This window comes from Dipodomys merriami, unplaced genomic scaffold (assembly GCF_024711535.1).
Source record: "Dipodomys merriami isolate MVZ:Mamm:240054 unplaced genomic scaffold, mDipMer1.0.p SCAF_2, whole genome shotgun sequence".
Lineage (NCBI taxonomy): Eukaryota > Metazoa > Chordata > Mammalia > Rodentia > Heteromyidae > Dipodomys > Dipodomys merriami.
Genome location: NW_027203381.1, coordinates 65,406,994 through 65,431,993, shown reverse-complemented (window position 1 = coordinate 65,431,993; position 25,000 = coordinate 65,406,994). Strand labels below are relative to the sequence as shown.

General features: G+C 35.5%; 1 protein-coding gene across 3 annotated transcripts in view; it reads left to right on the top strand.

The window, feature by feature from the left end:
• Positions 1-25,000, top strand: part of Fgf12 (fibroblast growth factor 12) — a 539,269-nt gene that overhangs the window by 351,555 nt on the left and 162,714 nt on the right. For all 3 annotated transcript variants that reach the window (XM_070029838.1, XM_070029837.1, XM_070029835.1), the window contains one exon: positions 11,979-12,082. In XM_070029838.1, the coding sequence (XP_069885939.1) occupies positions 11,979-12,082 (104 nt within the window). The remainder of the gene's footprint in view (positions 1-11,978; positions 12,083-25,000) is intronic.

The window sequence follows — 25,000 nt, the reverse complement described above, 5'->3', positions numbered from 1 at the left end:
CATAAGGAAAACCCTGGGACCTATGTTTCTTTGGGGCTGGCTTACTTCACTTAATATAATTTTTTCCAAGTCTTTCCATTTCCTAACAAATGGGGCAATGTCATTCTTTCTGATGGAGGCATAGAATTCCATTGTGTATATATACCACATTTTCTTCATCCATTCATCTCATCGTAGAAAATTTTTAAAAAAATCAGGATTAAGCCCTGCTTCATTATTCACTTACAATAGCCTAGATAATTCCAAATAATTGTAGTTAAGAATAAAAGCAGTTATTTTCCTACACTGATTTTCATAGTTGAGTGTGCATTATAATTAGGTTAATAGGCTAAACTGTTGATTATTGGACTCTAGCCCCGAGTTTTATTTAGAATGTTGAGGGTGCGATGCTGGGGAGTTTGCAAGTGTAACAAACTCTCAGAGCTACTACTTGGAAGAGTGTTTCTCAAACATGAAGTTCACAGTCATCACCTGGAGATGTTCAAATGAATTTTTTTGACTCAGTAATTTTTGGATGGGGCTGAGAATCATCTCTCCAAACAGCTGCAAGGTGATGTGGACACTTGGGATGGGGAGAGTTGGTAAAGTTGGGGAAACATCAGCATCACCTGGGAGATTCAGCAAACTAACCCTGACTCTTGAGTATACAATTTCTTTTCAGCAGTTCTGCACATTGAAATCATCTGAGGAGTTAAAAATAGTGATCTTCAGTCTCAAAGATTTCCCTTTATTTGGGGGTGGTTGCGACCTGGCCATTAGAATTTTTATAAACATGCTAAAATTATATATATATATATATATATATATATATATATATATATATATATATTCCAACACTGAGCTGAATTATCTCTGGAATTTTCAGCTTTTAAAGTCTAAGGTCCAAATTTGCACAAATACTTGAGATGAAGTTATACTATCTGATGTTTGTTTTAAAGCACAGTGCAAATCGTTCTGTTCTTTCTCCCTGGAATTTATTGGGATATTTTCTTGTAAAAGGCAGCTCTCATGTCTGAGATGACAAGAGAGTGACCTGAGTGCCCTCTCCTGTATCCCCACTGCCTTCACTAGTTCTCACCATGTTCACTTTTTCTTTTTCACTTCCAATGACTTCTTCAGGCACTGTAGAGGGGCTACAGGATGATTGGATCATCATGCGGGCCTCTCATATGAAAAGGTTCATGTTCATTAATGCCAAGGCAGTGGGAACAAAGTGCAGTCTAGTGATTAAATTACAAAGTTGAATGTGATATAACTCCACTTTTTCCCTATCCAGAGCAGAAAAGATACTTTGGTGTTTATATAAAACAAGACATAGTGCAATGTGTCTCTCTGGCACTATCCAGTGATCAGAAGAATAGCTACATTTCAGAGATCAGAGATTTCCTACAGCCATTGTGTTCAGCAATGTTTGGGTTTAAATTGAATTGTGAAGAATAGGAACAAGACATACAACTTAAGACAAGGATAAGAACTGAATTTCAGATAAGGAGAGACACAAATTCATGCAGTGGCGGAATCTGCCATGTTGGAGAAAAATGATCTGACTAGTTTGGAGAGAGGCGGTGTGGATGCTTTGTAAGGCCATGTTTCAGATCCCTAAATGCCATTCAAGGGGAGTTTGAATTTTGTAATTTTGTAAGGAATGGAGAAATAGTGGAGGCTATTGAGCAAGTTGAGTGATGGGTGAAATGTGGTATTTGGAATGAATTTTCTATCTAGAGTTTATTGTAGAGATGAGCTGAAGGAGAGATTTTAAGATAGAGAATTATATTCCTTTAGTAAGGAATAAATCATCAAGTTACTTTTCCAATCATTTTTATTATTAAGTAGTTATTCAAAGAGGTTTTAATTCCATAATTCAGGTTAGAAGTATAATACCTGCTGATCAATGTCACCTCTTCCATCACGGTCACTCATTTTCCCCACAATTTTATTTTAAATCCCATCACTTCTTTAAAAATAAATTTAAATTCACTTGCTAGTCTAAACTGTGAAAGGTATACTGTTTAGAAATTAATATTAACGTGGTGCAGTTTCCGTTGAGTGTGTCTAAATTAACTTCAAAAAGTTGCCTTGCCTCGTCTATGTGATTGTGACTAGAAATCTAAAGGGTTTTGCACTTTATGAGTGAAATGGCTTTGAAGACTCACAATTTTCTTCATTATAGTTCTTATTTCTTTTCTCAGTATCTTCACAGCTACCTGGATTGGAAGTACTCCATTCCCTCTTCTATTTAAAAACAATAATATCTTATAGCGTTGTAGCCAGCCATAACCTAGGTTAGGTCTTCTCCTAGATAACTTTATGATGCTAAGAACACCATGTGTGCACTCCATTTCTCTCATCAGTAAAGATGGCTACATGGTACACCCGCAGAATCACTGTTTTCCTGTTTTATAGCTCCTATGATAATCAATGTTCTGTCACTTCACCACTGCATTACAAGTGCCTGGAATCAAGTCTGGAAACTAATATATGTTATGAATATTATATTGTGTTGCACTGCATTGTATTATATATGTGGAGTTAATTAATTAACATAATAGGGTATTAACACTGGCAACATAGTGTTTGAAGGAAAGCTTTGTGGATATGCAAATCTAAAAGCTTCAAAACATGCACAGATTTTCTAGAAGATGCTTCTCTTCGGCCCGATGATCTTAGGGACAGACACCTGAGCTGTTCACTGGATTCTGCACATTGGTAAGACAACTCTTCTCTGCAAGACAAATTGGCTGCAGAGGATGAGTGATGACAGGCATTGGCTTCCATTATCAGTGGTGATGTGCTTCATTTTTCATCTTAAAGAAAAAAAGAGACACATTGAATTGGCTTGTTAATTATACAGGTTTTTAACTATCTCTGAAGTATCTTAGGAAACATTATAGGGCATTATCAGAATTGAAAGCCAACGGCAGGACTTCCATGAGAGGGAAGGCAAACACATCTACACATTTTATCAAAGAGACAGCTCACCATGATGCTAATGTTTATCCTGTGGAAAACCCACAGTGTGTGCTTTCAGTCAGTTCTCAGAAGAAACACATTTAGCCTCTAAACCCCAAACCGCTAATCAGTGCCTTAAGTCAAGAAATTCAGTTGGTGAACTAAATCAGCAAAGTGAGATTATCTGGGATTTTTTTTTATAAGTAGGACATTATAAATGTGGAGCCAACATAGCCTAAAAGATGTGGTTTTTGTATTTTATGTTACCTTATTTGAAATGTGTAGTTGCTTGTGCTTACTGAGTCTTCAACATATAAGATGGAATATATTGCTTTTTCTTTCTTTATTTTGTGGGCTGTACTGGGCCTCAAGATCTACCTTAGGTTTTTCATCCAAGGTTGATATTCTACCAGTTGAGACATACCTGCACATCTAACCTTTTGATAGTTAATTGGAGATAAGAATCTTGCTGAATTGCCTGCCTGGGCTGATTTTGAACCTCGATCCTCAGTCATCTTCTGTTGTATCTCAATGGACATTCTAAACAGTTCAGTATTTATTGCTAGAGCAATTACAACAAAAACAATAACAAAGGCTCAGAAAGCTTAAACAGTTTTTAATCACTAAGACCACAGAGATATTAAAGAACTAGTGCTCACGATTTCTACATGGAAGTTGGTCCCAGTCTTCTCACAAGTTAAAAGCTAAAAGAAAAGAACAAATCAGATCTTTCCCTAAATTCCGGTATTAAAATTTTTTAAAATTTTTTTATTGTGAGAATACTGTACAGAGGAGTTACAATTACATGGGCAAGATAATGAGTACATTTCTTATCAAGCATTATTGCCTCCTCTTTGTTTCCCCTTCCCATCCCTTCCCATACTCCCCCATCCCCCAACCCGATCCTCCCCCCACCCCCCACCAAAGTTGTAAAGTTCGTTTTTCGACATAACAATTTGTACATCTCATTGTTGCAATGGGTCCACCTGTATCCTTAGTTAAATGATTTGTTTTTTCTCTTCCCCTCCACAAATTATACCAGCATCAAATAGAGTGAAAACAGGGGTTTTACCGTGGGGGAGGGACATACAAAGCAACAAAGAAATCATCTTATAAATATGTTAGAAACAATTGTATGAAAGAAAAAAAAACAAAAAAAACATTTGAATACTTATCTTGGGGTTAAGAGTAAAATCTGATAACAACAATGGTTTAGATTTGTTCCAGGCATTACACACTGAATGGCAAAGGAGCTAAAAGTAAAATAAACATATTTAATACTCATTTCTTAGAAAATGGCAAACATAGAGGTTTATTTTCAAAATCTGAATTCTAGATGAATTACAATGAAGCATAGCCCAAGAAAATTTAGATTTAAGCATAGGTACAGTCCTCTAACCAAATGGCAACTTTTCTGAAAGGTCGTAGGCAAATGAGTGATTTATGAATCATTACCTTTGAAAACTTGCTGGTTTGCAGGGAGACTCAGGCAAATGCATAGGTATGAAAATGCAGTGTGAGTAAGGGCTGTATGTAGAGTATTGTGAGACCGGAATGAAATAATGCATGACCTTTTGCCTATATCCTACCATCATTTATGTAAATAATTTTGTTTTTGTCGGTTGTGGAACTTGAACTCTGGGCCTGGATTCTGGCCCTCAGCTCTTCAGCTCAAGGCTATCACTCTACCACTTGAGCCATAGTACCACTTTTGGTTTTCTGGTGGTTTATTGGAGATAAGAGTCTTACTGACTTTGCTGCCCAGGCTTTGAACCATGATTCTCAGATCTCAGCCTCCTGAGTAGCTAGGATTACAGGCATGAGCCACCAGGACCTGGATATAAACACTTTTGTATTGGAGGATCTAAGGGCTCAGATTGCTGAACATTTAACAAGAGCATTTTCTTATTAAGAATGGAAAGGGTACAGAATTGACTTTAGTAGGTTATTAATATTAATGTTATGACTTAAGAACAGAAACAGTTGAGTGGCCTGAAAATATTATCATAAATTTTACAATTATAATAGTGTGTAAATGCTAGGCAGAATTACAAAATTAGACAAAATTTATTTGTATAAATATTATACAAAATTATATAGATATTATAAACATAATATTCCTGCAAGGGGCTATAAGGATTATAGGAGAAAATCACCTGTGGCGAACTTGTTTTTAAGTTAATACTTTGTGTCATACAATGTTATTTACACATTAACAAAATATTTATTGAGAACATTTTGAAATGTGGGAAAGATATTGATTGTTCAAATCCAAATGCCTTCATTGTCGTCTAAGATGTTTTAGTTTACTGGGGTTTAAATTCAACCTGTGTTCTTGTTCAGCTTTCTTGTTCAAGGCTGGTGCTCTGCCACTTAGCAATACCTCTAATCCAGTATTTTGCTGCTTAATTGGAAATGGAGCATCTCAGTCTTTTCTTCCTAAGCTGTCTTTGAACCACGATCCTCTAGATTTTGCCCTCCAGAAAAGCTAGGATTACAGATGTGAGCCACTGGCACCAGGCTCCCACTTGGGGTTTTAGTAGGTCATACGATTTGTGCTACCATAAAGATTCATTCCTACTATAAAGAAAATCAATCTAGAATTTAAAAATACAACCATGGTTTTTTAAATAGCATTTTCTCATGACAAGCAATAAGAAATCTGTCTTAAAAAGTTACTTGGGAATAGATGAAACTTTCATCGCCCAAAGACAAATTTTGCAATAAGCCTTTTCTCCTTTTGTCTCTTCCTTTCTTCCTTCTTCTCTTTTTTCTTTGAAACTTTGTTGGCTAGTTTATCTTGTGTTTTGTCTGAATTGCTACCATTGTGTCTCTAGATTAATCTAGTGCAGATAATAAACATGAAATTAATTGGGAAGAACTAGAACAGTTAATTTTATAAATTATCTTTGTCTTATTCAGCACCAGTTTACAAAAATGTTAATACTTTCGTTGTATCAAGTTTCCAAACATTCTTCCCTTCTTTTTCTTTCCCTTGAGTCTTGCATTTCTACAGAAATACAGACACAGACACAAACACACACAGACAGAGAATAAGCTCTATTCATTCTATATTTCTTTCACCTCAAACAGGTTTCTGTCATCTCAGTCAGGTTTTCTGTCTGTTCTGTTAGAGTCTGTATTTGAATATATTCTACACATAGTAAATGGTATATTTAATCTATCATTTTTAATTATGGAAATATGACCTAAGAAAGCAAAGAGAAAAGATAGCTTCAAAAGAAAGCAGATTTGTTTATTCAGCAAAAACTGAATAACAGGTTTTCAGAACAAGGTACTTACTGGACATTATTATTATTATTATTAAATGTTTCCAGTGCCTCTAGAATACTGGGAGCCCCAGAAAGACATACATCAAAATGCATTCTCCAGTGATCTGATCTATAGAGGCCTTTTCCTGGTACACGAATGACATTTGGCATATGGTAACTACTTGGTAAACATTCGTGGAAAAAATAGCTACTGTCTAAATCAGGGACATTTTAGCTCTGTATGAGGGTTCATTGACTGAGACCAGAATGTCTTACAACATTAAAAGTCGTATTTTAATTTCCCTATTCATTCATTTTGTACCTCCCAAAGTAGGTAGGTCTAAAACAAAGGCAACTAGTCAAACAATGATTTTTATAGTCAAACAACATTTTCTATGTCCAAAGACCTAGTGGAATGCCTTTAAAACGTTAGCATTGAATGATTTTCCATTTTCGTTCATTGTTCTTCCTTTTCTCTCAATTTAAATTCCAACCTGAGTCTGACACTTTTCTTATGCCCTAAAGCTTATATGATTTAGGACATCCCTTCAAAAAATAATTAAATTAGAATCATACACAAAATGAAAAATTAGATTTAAGAAATGAAAAGTGATTAAGATGAAGACTACCACAAAGATTATAAACCCCAGGACAAAAACAATAGCTGCAAGTCTATAAGTTCTTTTTCATTACTTTGTTTTTTTTTATTTTAATTTTTTGTGAACATACTGTACAGAGGGGTTACAATTACATGGGCAAAATAATGCGTACATTTCTTATCAAGCATTGCAGCCTCCTCCTTTGTTTACTCTTCCCATCCCTTCCCAGCCTCCCCCCCAATCCTCCCCCCCCCAACGTTGTAAAGCTTGTTTTCGACATGACAACTTGTACTTCTCATTGTTGAAACAAGTCCACCTGAATCCTTAAACGTCTTGTTTTCCCCCATCTCCTCCACAAGTTATACAGACATCAAATATAGTGAAAGCAGGGGTTTTATTATGGGGGAGGGACATACAAAGCAACAAAGAAATAATCTTATAAATGCGTTAGAAACAAATGCATGAAAGAAAAAAAAACATTGAAATACATATCTAAGGGTTCATTTTCCTGACATCACATTATCTGACCTTTTCCGCTTGACTCATACATATACTAGATATTGCAAATAAGGGAAACCATGGGACCTATGTTTCTTTGGGCTTGGCTTACTTCACTTAATATAATTTTTTCCAAGTCTTTCCATTTCCTAACAGATGCCATTCTTTCTGATGGAGGCATAGAATTCCATTGTGTATATATACCACATTTTCTTGATCCATTCATCTACTGAGGGGCATCTGGGTTGGTTCCATATCTTAGCTATGGTAAATGCTGCTGCAATAAACATAGTTGTGCTGGTAGCTTTAGTGTGGTCTTGTTTGTAAACATTTGGGTAAATGCTCAAAAATGGGATTGCTGGGTCATAGTTTTTCATTACTTTGTATATATGGTATTTGTAATGTTTTTTCGTATGGCAACCATTTTATATTACATTTTTTTCTGAAAAACCACAGGAAGATAACTTTTTCTGTAGCATGATTAATCAAAGTTAATATTTTATATTTTTATAATTTACGCATGGCTATCCTGGTTTCATAGCTAATAATTCTCTGATGATGAGCAATATTGAATATCTTTTCACAGATATATTTACATATCTTCTTTAGAGAAATGTCTGTTCAGATCCTTTTCCTACTTTATACTGAAATATTTATTTATTTGTTTGTTTATTTTTTTGGGTCCGGTCTTGGGGCCTGAACTCTGGGCCTGGGCACTGTCTCTCAGCTCTTCAGCTCAAGGCTAGCGCTCTACCACTTGAGCCACAGCGCCACTTCCGGCTTTTTTTTTTCTTTTTGCTTATGTGGTGCTGAGGAATCGAACCCAGGGCCTCAGGCATGCAAGGCAAGCACTCTACCACTGAGCCACCTTCCCAGCCCTGGAAATATTTATTTTTATCTTTGCAATTGAGTTGTAGGAAAAAGTTTACTCTTGTCTTAAATGTTGCTTTTTATTGCACATATGATTTGCACATATTTTCTCTCATTTAGAATGTCTCTTTTTTTCCTGTTGACTATTTACTATGAAAAACCCTTTTAGCTTTCTATCCTCTGTCTTGTCTATTTGCTCTTTTGGCTTATGGTTTGGTTGTCATATTCATAAAACTATTGTCAAGACCAATGTCAACAAAGGTTTCTTCCAAAACTTCTTCTAGAAGTTCTATAGTTGCAGGTGTTATGTTCATCTTGAGTTGATTTTGATTTGATGCTTTTTAGTCTTGCATTTTCTTGGGCCATTTTCATTCTTTCGAACGAGGATATCCACTTTACCCAACACCATTCTCAGAGACTACCGGTTCCCTTTGCTACCTTTTTTTCATACTCTTTCCTATATGGCTTTGGTTTATCAAGAGCACCTGCTCTAGTATTTCATTCTTCACAATATAGATTGACTTCATACAATTCATTCTAAAATGAATCCCTTTGGGAAAGGGCAAGATTGAGAAGATACTTGAGTTTTAAATATTAAGATTCTAGCTAGCATATAATGTAGTCTTTATTAGTGATTGCGTACTGAGATCTGGAATATAAACAGGACTTTTGTTCATGGTCTGAGGTGATCTAGCAGCCACATCTCCAACGAAATAGCAAGAAGACAGTGGTTGAAAAGAAGGATGGAGAACATGCCTAAGACATAAGCTGACTTTCCGGAAGTCGTCTTCAAACTTATAAAGATTTCCTGGCATATTTCTTTTTTTTTTCCAGGGCTGAGGACTGAACCCAGGGCCTTGTGCGCGCCGGGTGGGTGCCCTTCTGCTGGGCTAAACTCCCAGCCCCTTTCCTGGCATATTTCATTGGCCAATATTCAATATTGAGTCCATAGGAGCTGGCAATCTTCTAGCTACAAGATGTGCAAGGAGATGTCACTAAATCAATGACATTAATTTGTGATGAGTGTATACTCCGGAGTGTGTGTACTTAAACTGAAAAGGAAAAGAGGAAGAATTATGGTAATTTTAGACTCTCATTAAAGAGCGAGGAAACTTTTGTTCAGAGTTACCTCTCTGAATGCGAACTTTGTCCTTTTTAAAATTAAGGTAACCATTAATTTCTTTATAGAATTTATAGATGAGGGTCAAATAAAAATGATGACTTTGCCAATACCTTAAAAATAAAATGCTACATAGATGTAAAGTGTTATCTTTAATTCATTAGTAGTTGAGTATAAGGTAAAAATATTACTGAGCAAATATGTCAGCGTCTATGCCAGTGCCATGTATCCATATTTGTAATGAGAAGTACTAGATAACAATGACAATTAACCTAAAGAGAACACAATTCAAATTACAAAAACATTTTCAAAAACATGATAGTGCATTTGGTTCTTCTATAGACTGCGCCATAATCTGTTATATCCATTTATAGACAGGAAAATCCCCGCAGAGAGGTTAAATGAATGATTTAAAGCAGTACAACTCTAAATGGTTGATTTAAGAATTGTGCCACCATCAAATCTCTCAGGTTCTTATAATCTGTCTTGCTTCTTCAATCTTTATATTGTCACACAACGTGAAGCCCTTTTGGTGAAATCTCAGTCTCTTCAGATTAGATGAATAAGCTCTCTTTTTAAAAAAATCTTTATTGCCAGGTGCAGGTGGCTCACACCTGTCATCCTAGTTACTGAGGAGGCTGAGATCCGAGGATCACGGTTCAAAGCCAGCCCGAGCAGAAAAGTCTGTGAGACTCTTATCTCCAATTAACCACTAGAAAACTGGAAATGGTTCTCCGGCTCAAACCGTAGGTAGAGCACTTGCCTTGAGCTGAAGAGCTCAGGGACAGTGCCCACGCCCACAGTTCAAGCTCCACAACCAACAACAACAAAAAAGATAATCTTTATTAATATGTTGTTTTTCTCATTTCTTCTTAATGTGAATTGTTTCCTAATCTTTCGTTCTCTCCTTGCACAGACACATGATTTTTGCAAAACCAACTAATTTCCTGCCCCACAAAGTATCCTGTTATTTGCTCATTCAACTTCTACCCCTTCTGTAAATGTCAACTCAAGTTCCATATTCTTCAGAAACATTTTCTGAGTACCTCAGGTTGCATAGATCTTCATTTTCCCCAAACGTCTCTATCATACAGAATAGATATATATATATAGAGAGAGAGAGAATGCATATTTTAGATTTAATTATAGAAATACATTATACACTGTATCAGGTTATTCCATATGTCTTAGCTTTTTCTCTCTGCGTAGACTCCAAGGTCTTGTATTACTTAAGCTATTTCAGTAAGTAGCAGAAGGGTAAAGGTAAGAATATAGGGCTAACAAATACCAGATTAAATCAAAATTGATCCAACTTCTAAAATTTATTTTGCATTTTCATGAAAAATGAGGAAACAGGGTCAAAGATGCAAAGACCAAGACAATTCCTTCAGCTGAGGCTTGAAGCTCTGTCATTCTCAATGAAACATTAGACTAAAATTCAAATACTGTATGGGTTCGAATATAGGTGCTGTTGTGTACACCTTGCTCTCTCAAATTGAGAGAACCAAGATTATAAGCTTTGGGTTAATTTATGTGTATCTTGTATTAAATTTGAAAGGATCAGAACTGATGAGAATTTTATCAGTGGGAAAGGTGGATAAGCACTTCTATTAAAGACAGGATATTAAAGTGCACTGCACAACAATTCTTTTATGCACACAGCCATGAGATATTTCATTCATAACTAAGATGCCATCTTTGAGCTTAACGATTGGATCATTCTCCTCCCATAATATAATTTTTTTTCAGGTTAGGGGTAATATATCTGTTTTTGCTTATTTTGTACTAAGTTCCTGGAATAGTGCCAGTAATCTATAATTCATAGTGATACATTGTTAAAAGAAACATAGAAGATAGTATTTGGCTTTTTCTAGTATATGAATTTTTCTGTCAGTGGACAAATTGCTGAGTGTTTTCAAAGATGGAAGATTCAAATATATAAAACTCTAAGTCTATTTCCATTTCGTTTTAGAATGTTGGCAACTTTGTCATCTTAATTTTTTATGCTTTATGCATGTATATATTCCTTTGGATAAAAAATATACCCATTACAGCTTAAGCTGTCTATAAATAATATGCCCATTTGTTTATATATCTTCATTTACATGCAGAAATTGAAATGTGAAGCAAGATGTGCAGCCCCATGTTGCTACCCATAAATCTGTTGACTGTTCACAGTCAACCTTTTGTGTTCAAGACAGTGTTTACAACTGTGGGGAGAAGATTGAGAATATGATTCAGGCATTTGTTTTAAGATCATACTTTGTTATTGCTTATGAATACAAATTTGCTTTCTGTCATTGAGAATTTTTTCATACAATTTGCTTGTTTGTTAGAAAAATAAAGCAGCTCATACTTTTTGAGTATATGTTCATTTTGAGAAGCAGGGATCCTAGACTTCCAGATCCATATGAACCCCTGAGAGAGCAAGAGATCAAAAGTCAAACTCTTTTTTATTCCAGATGAATTACATAACTCATCTGAAGACATGCGGGTATGAGAAAAACCCTGTTATTTTTGTTCTTAGACCTTCTTTTTCTCTTCGTGCAACAGTGTCTCTTTTTTTTCTTCCCAAGTAAAATGAATTGGCTTATAATATTCAAAAGAATTATAAGAGGGAAGACACTTCATCCCAAATGTCGCTGATCTTTTTTCTCTGTGTTCCTGCAGCCCTCTTCAATCTAATTCCTGTGGGACTGCGTGTGGTGGCCATCCAAGGGGTAAAAGCCAGCCTCTATGTGGCCATGAATGGTGAAGGTTATCTCTACAGTTCAGTAAGTACCTCACAGTGTGTGTGTGAGAATGTGTAAGTGTGTGTGTGTGAAAGAGAGAGTGAGAGAAATAGGGAGGGAGAGGGAGACATTAACTTTGGGAGGTAATGAAGAACTTATTATCTTAGGGAAGAAAATTGGGTACTTATATCATCTCATAGTTTTCAATTTGTTTTTCCAACTTGTGATATTTTTATTTTGTTATATTGTACGTTATTGTCATTTAAAGACTATATTCTCTTGAATGAGAAACACGCGCTATTCTCCATATGAATATACCTTTGACGTCTTCAGGGTGTACAATCTTGTAAATTTTACCTTTTTGGCTAATTCAAGGACTAATGTTCACTCATTCCCCTGTAACTCCTCTTTTAAGCACAAATAATAACAAAATGGGAAGTTCTTCAGTTTTTGTTTTCATGGAGTTTCCTTTATTCTCTTAGAGAAAAAATTTTTAAATGCATTTTGGTTTTGTATGGGGCACCTATTACATCACATTCTCCAAGTAAGTGTTTGATTCAAAGGCAGGAACATATCTGGAATGAGTTCAGGATCAGGGCCCAGGGGAATTTGGATATAGTTTCTATTTCAGCTATTCTCTTTATATCTTTTTGGGAAAATTACTCTCTTTGGTTTAATTCCTGTTCCTTCAAAATGAGAGTGTCGGTTGCTTTATTTGACCAGTGGCTACATTACAAATACTAACCTGTGTTATAGTGGTTTACGTTATTCTTATGCTTGTGTCACTCACAAAATAATAATTTATGCATTGAGAGAATGTAGCTGAATGGAATGTTTTATATAATTTCTATTTTCCATCTTCTAGTTTTTAAGTTTAAGCAGTAGTTTCTGCCTTTTATGATTGCTCTTACTTTTTAGTATGCATACATAAATACAAAAATTATATTAAAAACCAAAGTAAAAGGGAGGTTGCTTGATTTTTTTTTTTTTTTTTGCCATTTGGAATTATACCACTGAATCAGGTGGTTCTGAAAGCAGACATTTTCAAGACTGTGAGACAGCACTGATTTTGTTTTCTGTTGAAAGTAAAATCAAAGGTTACAGAGAAACATGAGAGGTCTCTGGGAAGAAGAAAAGAGAAAGTTGGTCTTGAGACCTATAGGGAACTGTTGTATAATCACAAAATGGAGAAAGTACAACTTTTTAGTTCATTCTAATTTCTTTCACTTAACTCACAATAATGGATGTCCTAATTTTCCTATTATTCAATACCCAATGAATATTTTCACACTGTATATAGCCAAAAATCACTTCCATATTGTGTACTCTGATAGTTCATTTATTTTCTTTCTTTTGTTAGAAATAATTGTTTTTCCGCTTCATCTGCCTTTTGAGATGCTCAAAGTTAGAGATCTTATGTGAGATAGACTAATAAATTTGCTACAACTGGAATCTACAATTGCCACGTGAAAGTCTCTGTTCCAGTTTTGTTGAGTGAGTTAATAGAGACATCATGCAGTTTAATTCTGGCAGTAATTAATTAGTTGTCTGGTCTTAGTGGTCTTTGTAATAATTTTCGTGATTATGACTCTACTTGCTTTTCAACTCAGTGACTAGTATACCTTTGAACAGCTTCTGACTGGTGTACTAAAGCTGCCAGCTTTGCAAGGCATGTTTCTCCTGGGTCGAGGCTGATGTCATGTTGTAATTTTTAGAACTGCTATTGGCAGATTTTCCTCTCTGTAGTAAATACTGCTTACTTAAATAAGGAGAATAAGGCAAAGATTTAGTAGCCAAGATGTCTTCCTGAGAGACCACCTGGTCATTACTGTTTAATTTTTCAGTGAAAGATTTCTGTTTCCTCCTGAAAATCAACAATCATATCTAGAATACGGATTAAACAAAAACCTCCATTTACTTTGGATTTTGAATGTCCATATTAGCTATTTCCATATAGAAACTTTAAAATCGAAAGGGCATGTTCAGAGTTGGAGGGAGAGGGGGAAGGAGAAGAGAGGAGAGAGTGGAGAGACAGAGAAACAGAGAAGAGAGGGGAGAACTTTATCTATTAATGATAAATGATTCCTGGCGTTTTAAAGTTAAAAACACCTTATTAGAGAAAAGTTAAAGGACAACAATTAGATTATGTGTGAATTATATTATGTATGTATATGCAGTATGCATATCTATCTATCTGTCTATCTATCTATCTATCTATCTATTATTTGCACTTTTTTGTGGTCCTGGAGATTGAACCAAGGGCCTTGAGCATACAGGGCAAGGTCTTTGTCATTTTGGCTATGTCCTTAAATAATTAATTCAAGTCTTTAACATGAATTTTTGGTTTCTCATTAATGTATGATTTTTGAATTTAATATCATTTATTTTTCATCTTCGAGTATATTTGACCATAGGAATCAGCAAAAATTATATCTTTTGCCATGGAATTAATCCTTTTTAAGGGAGGCAATATTGTGGTATGAGCTGAGATGCCAAGTCTATGCCACTGCATCTAGCTTTTTGATTGAAATTAATTTTTTCCAACATTTTCTCTTGGTTTGACCTTGAATTTTGACCCTTCCAATCCCTTGCTATAAGGGAGCTAGGTTAGTGGCAGGCACTATTTTTTCCAGCTAATATGTGTCAATCAAATGAAATGGGGCGTGTGTGTGTGTGTGTGTGTGTGTGTGTGTGTGTGTGTGTGTGTGTGTGTGTGTGTGTGTGTGTGTGTGTGTGTGTGTGTGTATGATCCTGTGCATGTATGTTGGTACTGGAGCTTGAAGTTAAGACTCGGTCGCTGTTCCTGAGATGTTTCACTAAGTCTGGTGTTCCACCACTTTTGTTACAACTCAACTTTCAGCTTTTTGCTGGTTAATTGAAGTTAAGAGTCATAGGAACTTTCCTGCCTGGGCTGGCTTTAAATTGCAATCCTCAGATCTTAGCCTCCAAAGTAGCTAGGAAGACAAGCATGAGCCACCAGTGTCTGGTTGACTTGCACATTCTTTTCAACTAAGGAAAAGAGAAAAAAAGAACTTGACAGCACAAGAATTTGATGGTTCTTACTTGAAACAAAGGAATTTGGAGGGTTGAATGAGATTACTTTTCTTTAGAAAGAATATACGCTCAGTTACAATTTTACTACGTATTAAGGAATGGTATGCAGCTTCTGTTACAATATATTCCACATATTCTAAGGCATTTTTCTTTACATGTTTTGTTTCTTTTTTGGAGGGGAGTGCAAAGGTTATAATTGGTTTAATGGATTATCTTTTTGACCAGACGTTGTTTTCTTTTTGTAAGTAGAGTCTTTTCTAACAGAGATTAATATTCTCATAGCAGCAAGTGAAAATCTTCATGTAAACACATGGTTAAAATCTTGCTGGGAGAACTGATGGAGGTATCATGCAGTTTTTTTCTGGCACTAATTCACTGGCCATATGGTCCTAATGGTCTGTGTAAGAGTTTTCCTGATTGTGACTACATACTTTCCCAGGCAATTGCTAGTTTCATTTTGAATACATTCTCACTGTTGTGTTCTTCAGTCCTACGTAATGTTGGTTTTACTCCCCGAGTTTAAAACTTCTGGAAAAGGTTAATACTTTGTCTTCAAGGCTAATCTGATTTGTGAAAATTACCATATATGTTTCTAATGCCATTGTTTATTAAAGGACAAAAGCAAAATTCAGAGCAGGTAGCTCATGCTTGTAATCTTAGCAACTCAGGAAACTGAGACACCTTACAGGACCTCTGTTCCAAGCCATCCTAGGTAGGAAAGCTGGCAAGATTCCTTTCCAATTAAGGAGCAAAAACTGGACTGGATTTCTTTGCCGAGCAGGCATTAGTAGAGCACTAGCACTGCAAGCAACTGAGTAAGAACAAAGCTTCAAGTTCAAACCCCAATAAAGCCAAAAGGAAAAAAAAAGTCTTCATTCTCTCAGAATATTACTAATGAGAATGTGCTTTCCTTGAGTTATTTGAGTATAACAAATTCTACATTTTTGCTTACCATCTTGCCATTATACTGTCATATGTCAAATATAGTGTTACATTTCCAAAAGTCTTGCATTGTGTTCCTTTAGTTATCAGTGAATCAGGCAGTGTTAGGTGATAAATTAAAAAATCAAATCATGTGTAACTTACATTTTTTGTGACAAAATTGGAAAATATCTTAGTTTTCCATACTCAGTAGTATGTGTGTGAGTTTATGAGTGTGTGTGTGTGTGTGAGCACGTGCACGTGCATGCATGCATGCACGTGGGTGAGTGCAATTCCTGGGGCTTGAATTCAGGGCCTGGGCTGTGTTCTTGTGCTGACATTCTACAACCTGAGCTACAACTCTACTTCTAGCTTTTTGATAGTTAATTGATGATGAGTCCCACAGACTTTTCTTCTCAGACCAGCTTTGAACTGTATTCCTCAGATCTGAGCCTCCTGAGTAGCTAAGATTACAAGCATGAGCCCCTAGTACCTGGCTGTTGATATTTTTCTTTTAAAAAAGAGTTTTTATTAGAAAGTATTAATTGAACAAAGTAATGAGTTTTATTATAAAACAGTCTTTCTTTTTTTAAAATTTACTTGAATTTTCGTTATCTCTTTTATACATTTTTTATGGTAAAATACTGTACAGAAGGGTGATAGTTACATGAGCAAGATAATGAGTACATTTCCTATAGAGCATTGTTGCCTCCTCCCTTGTTGTTCCCCTGCCATCCCTTCCCTCCCACCTCCACAACTGCTCCCTTCTTCCTCTCCCCTCCCCTACCTAAGTTGTAAAGTTCTTTTTCAACATAGTGTCTTGTACATCTCATTATTACAATAGGTCAACCTGTATCCCTATTTAAGTATTTTGTTTTTTTCCCTTCCCCTCCCCAAATTAGAGAAGTGTATATACAAGATGCAGGGCACCATCATCAAATACAGTGAAAATGGAGGTTATGCTGTGGGAGAGGAACATACAAAGAAATATAAAAATCACATGGCACATTATAAATACATTAGAAACAATAACAAGAAAAAAATATTTGTGTCCCGTTCTTGGGGCTCATTTTGCTTAACATCATCTTATATGGTCATATGTAAATAGCTTTTGACCTATTCTGTTGGTCCTAGACATGTACTAGTTGTTGCAAATAAGGGAAACCATGGGACCTATGTTTCTTAGGGTCTGACTTACTTCACTTAATATAATATTTTCCAAGTCTTTCCATTTCCTAACAAATGGGGCAATGTCATTCTATAGCCACCTAATCTTCAATAAGGGAGCTAAAAAACAAAGAATGGAAGAAAGATAGCCTCTTCAGTAAATAGTGCTGGCAAAATTGGTTAATCACCTGTAGAAAACTAAAGCTAGATCTTTATATATCACTCTGCACCAAAATCAACACCAAATGGATCAAAGACCTCAGAGTCAAAGCAGACACCCTGAAAACATTACAGGAAGGAATAGGAGAAACCCTAGGTCTCCTTGGCACAGGTGGAAATTTTCTTAAAAGAGACCCAGAAACACAACAAATCAAAGAAAGGTTGGACAAATGGGATTGCATCAAATTGCAGAGCTTCTTCATGGCAAAGGACATAGCTAGGAAGATCAATAGAAAGCCCACAAGATTGGGAGAAGATCTTCACTAGCCATACATCGGAAAAGGGTCTCATATCTAAAATATACCTAGAACTCAAAAAATTAAATCCCCCAACAACAAATCCTCAAAGAAACAACTGCCCAATAAATATGTGGGTTAAAGACTTAAAGAGAAACTTCTCTGAAGAGGAAATAAGGATGGCCAATAGACACATGAAGTAATGCTCAACCTCTCTAGCCATAAAAGAAATGCAAATCAATGAGATGTACAAGAAGCTATGTTGAAAAATGAACTTTACAACTTTGGCAGGTGGGGGACTGGGGGCAGGGGAATGTAGTAGTCTTGGAGATGAGAGGGCAGGGATGGTAGGGGAAAAACGAAGGAGGAGGCAACAATGCTTGAAAAGAAATGTACTCATTACCTTGTTCATGTAATTGTAATCATGCTGTACGATATTTTAACAATAAAAACTTATTTTAAAAAAACGTTGAGATTCCACCTCACCCCAGTTAGAATGACTATTATTAAGAACTCTAATAACAACAGATGCTGGAGGGGATGTGGACAGAAGGGAATCCTACTGCATTGTTGGTGGGAGTGTAAAACTGTTCAACCACTTTGGAAAGCAGTATGGAGGTTCCTCAAAAGACTCCACATAGAGCTCCCCTATGACCTAGCAATCCCACTTTTGGGCATTTACCTGCATGATCACAAACAAGACCATACTAAAGCTACCAGCACAACTATGTTTATCGCAGCATTATTTACCATAGCTAAGATATGGAACCAACCCAGATGCCCCTCAGTAGATGAATGGATCAAGAAAATATGGTATATATTTACAATAGAATTCATTATCTTTAAGTAGTTACACAAAGGGTTTTAATACAGCATATCAGTTTATGAGTAAAATGCATTCAGATTAATGTCACCTCTTTTGTTATTTTCCCTATTGTTTCTAGTTTTTACATTTGAATGTTTCTTGGGTTTGTTCAAGAAAATCATCAAAAACTATGGATTAATTATTTTTTTTATTCCTTCTGCTCAGTATGGCCCAATTTTTTTAAATTTCAGGTGGTTTTCTTCCTGGAAATTAATACACCTACATACAATTCACACAGAGATAAAGTATATTACATAAAATAAATGTATGGTCTGTGACTTCTATACACTTCAAAGAAAAGAAAAAAGGAAATTATGAGTGCCAAATGCAAAGGGAAAAATCAGTGGATTTCTAATTGAAATTTGTTTCCCATTTTTTAATTGAGATTTGAGTGGAATAGAGATGTGGAAAAGCAGAGAAAAGATAAGCAAGGCATTTTTGGAATCACATCTGCAAAGAAATTGGCTCTTTGAACAGGCAGCATTGAGAACAGGAACATTACAAACAAACTAAAAGCTTCTGCTAGATTGCCAAAAAATGTACAATGGGTGAGAGAGAAAAGAGAGAGAAAGAGAGCACAAAATACTAGCTTCTTTTCAAGCCCATAGTTGCTGTATTTATGGTGGAACAAAATTATATTTCCACTAATAAATCTAGTTGTTGTAATTTAGATTTATCAAAAAATAAGTGACATGTATTTTAGCCATCTCTAACAGGAAAGGAAGAACTTTCTTTTGAGCTCACGGAGAACATCATTTTCCCGTGGGCTTACTCTATGTCCTGGTTCATTCAGAACAGTTCTAGTTTATGCCTGATATCCTAGTGTAATTATTGTAGCATGAATTTAACCCTAAAGAATTCTAGGTTAGGGTTTAAGTAATAGTTATGTAGTCATCTTACACAGATCTTGTACTTTACACAGATCTTGTACCTGCTCCCAAATTTCTGACTCAGTGAGTAACTGGTACCAGCACAAAACCTTAGGGCCTAATTTGAATTCTCTCTTGTCTGCTTTTATTTCCCAAGGCCAAGTTTTTGATTTTTTTTTTTTTTGAGACAGGATCTCACTATGTATCTGGGATGTCTTCCAATTTGTGATCTTCCTCTCTCAGCTCCCTGAGTTCTTTATAGGACCAAGTTTAAAGACAGTTTTCTTAAGTTTCACTTTCCTTTAAAACTATAAATTAGATTTGGCAGTGAATGATAAAGATGTCATAACAATGCTTTAAAGGGATCAGAGGTTTAAGTATTCTGATGTAACGAGAAGTCTAGTTATCACCAGCTACTGCTGCTGATTGGTTTAATAGGGCAATTAGGGTATATTTACTCAGTAAATATATGTTATCAGATAGTGTCTATGTTCTCAGCTAACATCCTTTAAGCAGAAAAAATAGGCTCACAGCTTGCGTGATGGTGCCTTTATCAGGAAAGACAACTCTTTACCCAGAAGATTGGTGACATTACATGAGCTGTGTGATTGGATACCCCTAGTGCAAAGAGCCAGTGCAATGTCTACATTTCATTTTTTGTTTTGTCTATTTCTGTTCTTAAGTTCACACCTAACAATGTCCATCAAAACTAGGGTTATCTTAGTCACCATAAACAATGAACTTTTATTTCTCCAAGTTCTGGAGACTAGTCAATCTAGCATGGAGAAGTCCTGGTAAAGACTGTCTTCTTGGTGCGCAGTTGGCCATGTCCTTAATGTGTCCTCACATGATTGACAATAGACAGAATGGAAGCAAGCTCTCTCTTGTCTGCTGTTATAAGGGCAACAACCCTATTCTAACCCCATACATGAGGGTTCTACCCTCAGGAAGTACTTTTCTTCTAAAGACCCTCCAAAACATCTTATTGTGATCTACTTTCAATGTTGGAGGGACTACAAACTTTTAATCCATATCAAAAGTTTACTATTGAGTAAGTGAAGGATACATATTGGGTATTGTCACATTTATTCAGGTCAAAACTCTGTTAAGTGTAAAACTTCAGAATAAGAAAGAGAGGGACACAGACCAGATGAGCAGATGGAAGCACAAATTTGCATAAGGAGTCCCTTCATTAGGTTGCATAAGATGTTTTGAATCACCTCAAATATTAGCTGGCAAGTGTATGAACGTCTACTAGGAAGCTAAATATTAAACTCTAGAGACCAGAGGGAAGAAAGATTACCTCCAATTTTATTTCAAACCAAATGTATTAGAACTCACCTGAGGCTTAGCAAGAAGCTCTCTGTTTGTTGAGTTTTTATAGGATATTTTGAGTATTCCTGAGATTTCTCTGTATGGCTAGGGCAAGTATAAACAAACATTACTATTAAACTTTCGTTCTTCTGTCTTACTAGACGGAACAATTTCTGTCTGTTGTGTATTGTGACAAGTTATGTGGAACCTGAAAGTTACCATGGAGGAGCGCATAGCAATGGTTTAACTTTGGAGAGCCATGTCTGCTGGGGCTTTCATATCCTCTTCCTGGATACTCAGCGATGAGCAAGCAGGTTTGCCACTTGCTCCCTGGTAATGTAGAATTAGTAGCACATGATATGGGAAATATTTGCCTTAGAAACACTTTTACTGTTGTGAAAGACTAAGACAACATGTAAACAACTATATAAGCATTTACTATTTGAAATTAGCCATCAGAACAGAGATTAATGCATTTTCACAATAGAGAATAAAAGAGGAAAGTACTTTTGGCACAATTATGATAAACATTTATTTAAGAAGATGAAATTTCAACTAAAATGGAAGAATAGATGGAAGAAAACTATGAGTGTAGCAAGGGACATTAGTATATGCAGAGAGAACAAAAGGATAAGATGTTCATGGGACCAAAACATGTGGAATTCTTGTTTCAAACCAAACATTTGAAATTCCTTTTCTTCCATCATGTTTATGGCATTTGAAGTGTCAGTTCCGATAGTCATTCATTTTCATTTGTTCCTCTATGGAATTCTAAGTATTTGTCTTTATGTGCCGAATACTATTGTAGATCCTATAATTATGAGAGAAAGGCAAGTACTATGCTTAAAATCTGTGTTTTCACAGTATAATAAAAACTTGAAATGTTAGATGTCATTAAACTCAATTATAAAAACATGATACATTTTTTGTGGCTTGACATACAAATTAAAAATTGTCATGAACTCGAAACATGAATTTCTTTATATTTTGACATTGTTTCCCTCATACATCCCAGGAATTGAATGTATATATCTTAATTTTTTCATTTGCCTAAAGAAATAGAGGTTTTATTATTAACATGCTTAAGGAATTCCTAGGTACTCTGGTTATTTTAGTGAATCTTCATTGAAATTATCTTCAGAAGCTGAGAAATTTGATTGGTAGCATGTTACTCTTGTCTCCTCAAATATTCTTTTATTAATATACCACCTCAAATATTCTTTTTTTTGTTGCTCATGGGGCTTGAACTCTTGGCCTGGGCTCTGCCCCTCAGCTCTTCAGCTCAAAGCTAGCCCTCTACCACTTGAGCCACAGGACTACTTCTGGTTTTTCTGATGATTTATTGGAGATAAGAGTTTAAATAAGGATACAGGTGGATCCATTGGAACAATGAGATGTACAAGACATTATGTCGAAAAACGAACTTTACAACTTTGGCCAACTTTGGCATAGGGTGGGGGTCGGGGGTAGGGGTCTGGGGGTAGGGGCCTGGGGGAAGGGATGGGAAGGGGAAACAAAGGAGGAGGCAACAATGCCTGATAAGAAATGTACTCATTACCTTGTCCATGTAATTGTAACCCCTCTGTATGGTATTTTCACAATTTAAAAAAAAGTTTCATGGACTTTCCTGCCCAAGCTGGCTTTGAACCGAGATCCTCAGATCTCAGCCTCTTGAGTAGCTAGGATTACAGGTATGAGCCACCAGCTCCTGGCTCAAATATTCTTAATTCTTATTTTGAAGTCAAACTTTCACATTACATAAAGACAACTGACAATAGATTATTGAATGAAATCAATGCAAAAGCTAAAACTATGAAACTCTTTGAAGAAAGCATAAGTCTTCTTTGTAACCTTGGATTAAACAATGGTTTGCTAAGTATGATAAAACAAAAAAACTATAAGTTTTTAAAAATTAAGTAAATTTGATTTTATCATAATTTAAATCTTTTGAACTTCAAAAGGTTTAATCAGGTGAAAAGTCAATCCACAGACTGGAAGATTTTGAAAATCATCTATTTAATAAGGACCTTATATCTGGGACATATAAAGAAGTAAATCAAGGCAATAATAAAACACAGTTCAATTAAGAGTATTCAAGAGACTCAGTCATATATAGCCTGCTTGCCTCAAATACATGAGTCCTTGGACCTGAACCTCAACACTACAAAAGAAATGTGCAAAAGAACTCAACAGACATGTTTACTAAAACAGTCAATAACAATATGAAAAGATGTTCAACACTGTTAGCTGTCAAGGAAATGTAAATAGAAAGACCAGGAGGTATCATTTTACATACATTATGGTGACTATATTTATGTTATCAATACAGTATCAGTGGTATCAATGGTAACATATAGAGGAGAAAGTGAAAACATTCAAACACTGCTAAGTGAGAATGTATGGTGTAGGCATTTTAGAAAGTTCTGATAATTCCCCAAGAGATTCAACATAATGGTGTGACATGGAAATCCCCCTATTAGGTACATACCTTGGATATATGAAAACATACTTCTACAAAATTTTTTGTACCTGAATATTCATAGGAATACAATTAATAATAAGGCCAAAGTGGGAACAACCCAAATGTTCATCAGCTGATGAATGGAAAATAGTTTTGTATACTCTTACAGTGGAGTATTATTTGGCTGTGCAAAAGAGTATAGTACTGGTACATGATGCAGTGTGGATGGACTGTTCAAATGTTCTGCTTCCTGAAGGAAGCAATCTTTTTTGTTCCAAAAGGCAAAAGATTTTATAATTTTGTTTATGAAATTTCCACATCCCAATCCAATTTTCTGTGAAGGAAGGAAGTAGATTAACGGTTACAAGTGCGTGACAATGGGGGATTCAGGAGTTTTACTAAGCAATGAATAGGAGTTGCTTGAGTTTTTTGGGGGTGTGTGTCCAGTTCTAGTTTTCATTGGGTCGATGGTTCACAAAGATGTGCAGATACTGAAAACCACTGTCATAATCTTTGAATGGGTGATTTGTTATGTGATTCATATCTCAATTGTGCTGCTATTTGAGATACCAAACGTATTTTACAATGTTAGTTTCACAATCATTTCATAGAGATCGAAGAATAAGTAAAATATTTCCCATATATTCAACACATTTCATTTAACCTAATTGAATGGCATTTTTGTTTATTTAAAGTAATATAAAGGTGTGAAGTTTCTCACCATTAGAGAAATGAGACACAATTTTAACACTCTATGCTGGCAAAACATGGAAAAAGGAGTAGAGGTAGTAGAGATCATGTTATTGTCATGGTGATGCTGTCTTACAAATGCAGTAAATCTAATCAATACCAATAATTATGACAATAAAACACTAGCTATGAGAGAAGAGTTTTTAAAACAAGGCTGATATTTCCTAAGAATAATATTCCACTATATTTAGGGCTTCTAAATTATTATTGTCTGGGCCTTAAAAATTATTGTGTGGGAGAATGCAGTCATAATATTCAGTATACATATAAAAACTGGAACTAAGAATGAAGGGATGGATAGGGTTGGGAGAGATTGGGAAGAATGATGAAAGAGATAATATTGATCAAAATGTGTTGTATTTGTAAACTGATATTGTAAATTGAAATCCCTTTGTACAACTACTGAAAGATTAAAAATAAAATGTATATATAGCCATTAACAAGATGCTTCGCTTATGTAGAAATCACAAAATATATTTCTGTGTTTCTCTTTAGTGCAATTAAAATGGCATGTGACATATTTTATAATAGTACATTCAAAAAAGGATACCTTGGAACTACTGACTGAAAAACAGATGTAGGATGTGTGTATTTCTTTATTTGTGGAGTACGTCAATGAAGTACTTTCCCCTTCTGTACTTGAAAATTTTGAATTATGATGTAGCTTTAGGTATATATGGTTCTAACAGGTTTTAATGATGTTTGAAGCTTGTTGGAATATTTTGCACAGGATGACAAAACCCATTGGAGATCATCTCTAAGAAAGCAAAGAAGCTAGCGGTACTCAGATGAGAACCCCTTGTGACTTTCTTGGCTGTCAGCTTAGTCTATTTTATCTCCATCAATACCCATAACAAGCACATGTAAAGTCACGTTAGAACCCTCTTTTATAGAGCGTGGCTATTATTTCAGCTTTTGTTTCTGGGCTTTGTGACCATTTTCTCACCACCCCTGCTTTTCATTCATCACAGATTTCATTATGTTTGTCACTGTCAGGGTCAATGAACATTGCGTTCATTTGGTGCGCTGAGTATTTTAAATATTTAATATCTAGTTAACATGAAAAGTTAATTTCAGACTATCTGAAAAAAGAGAAGATGTTCG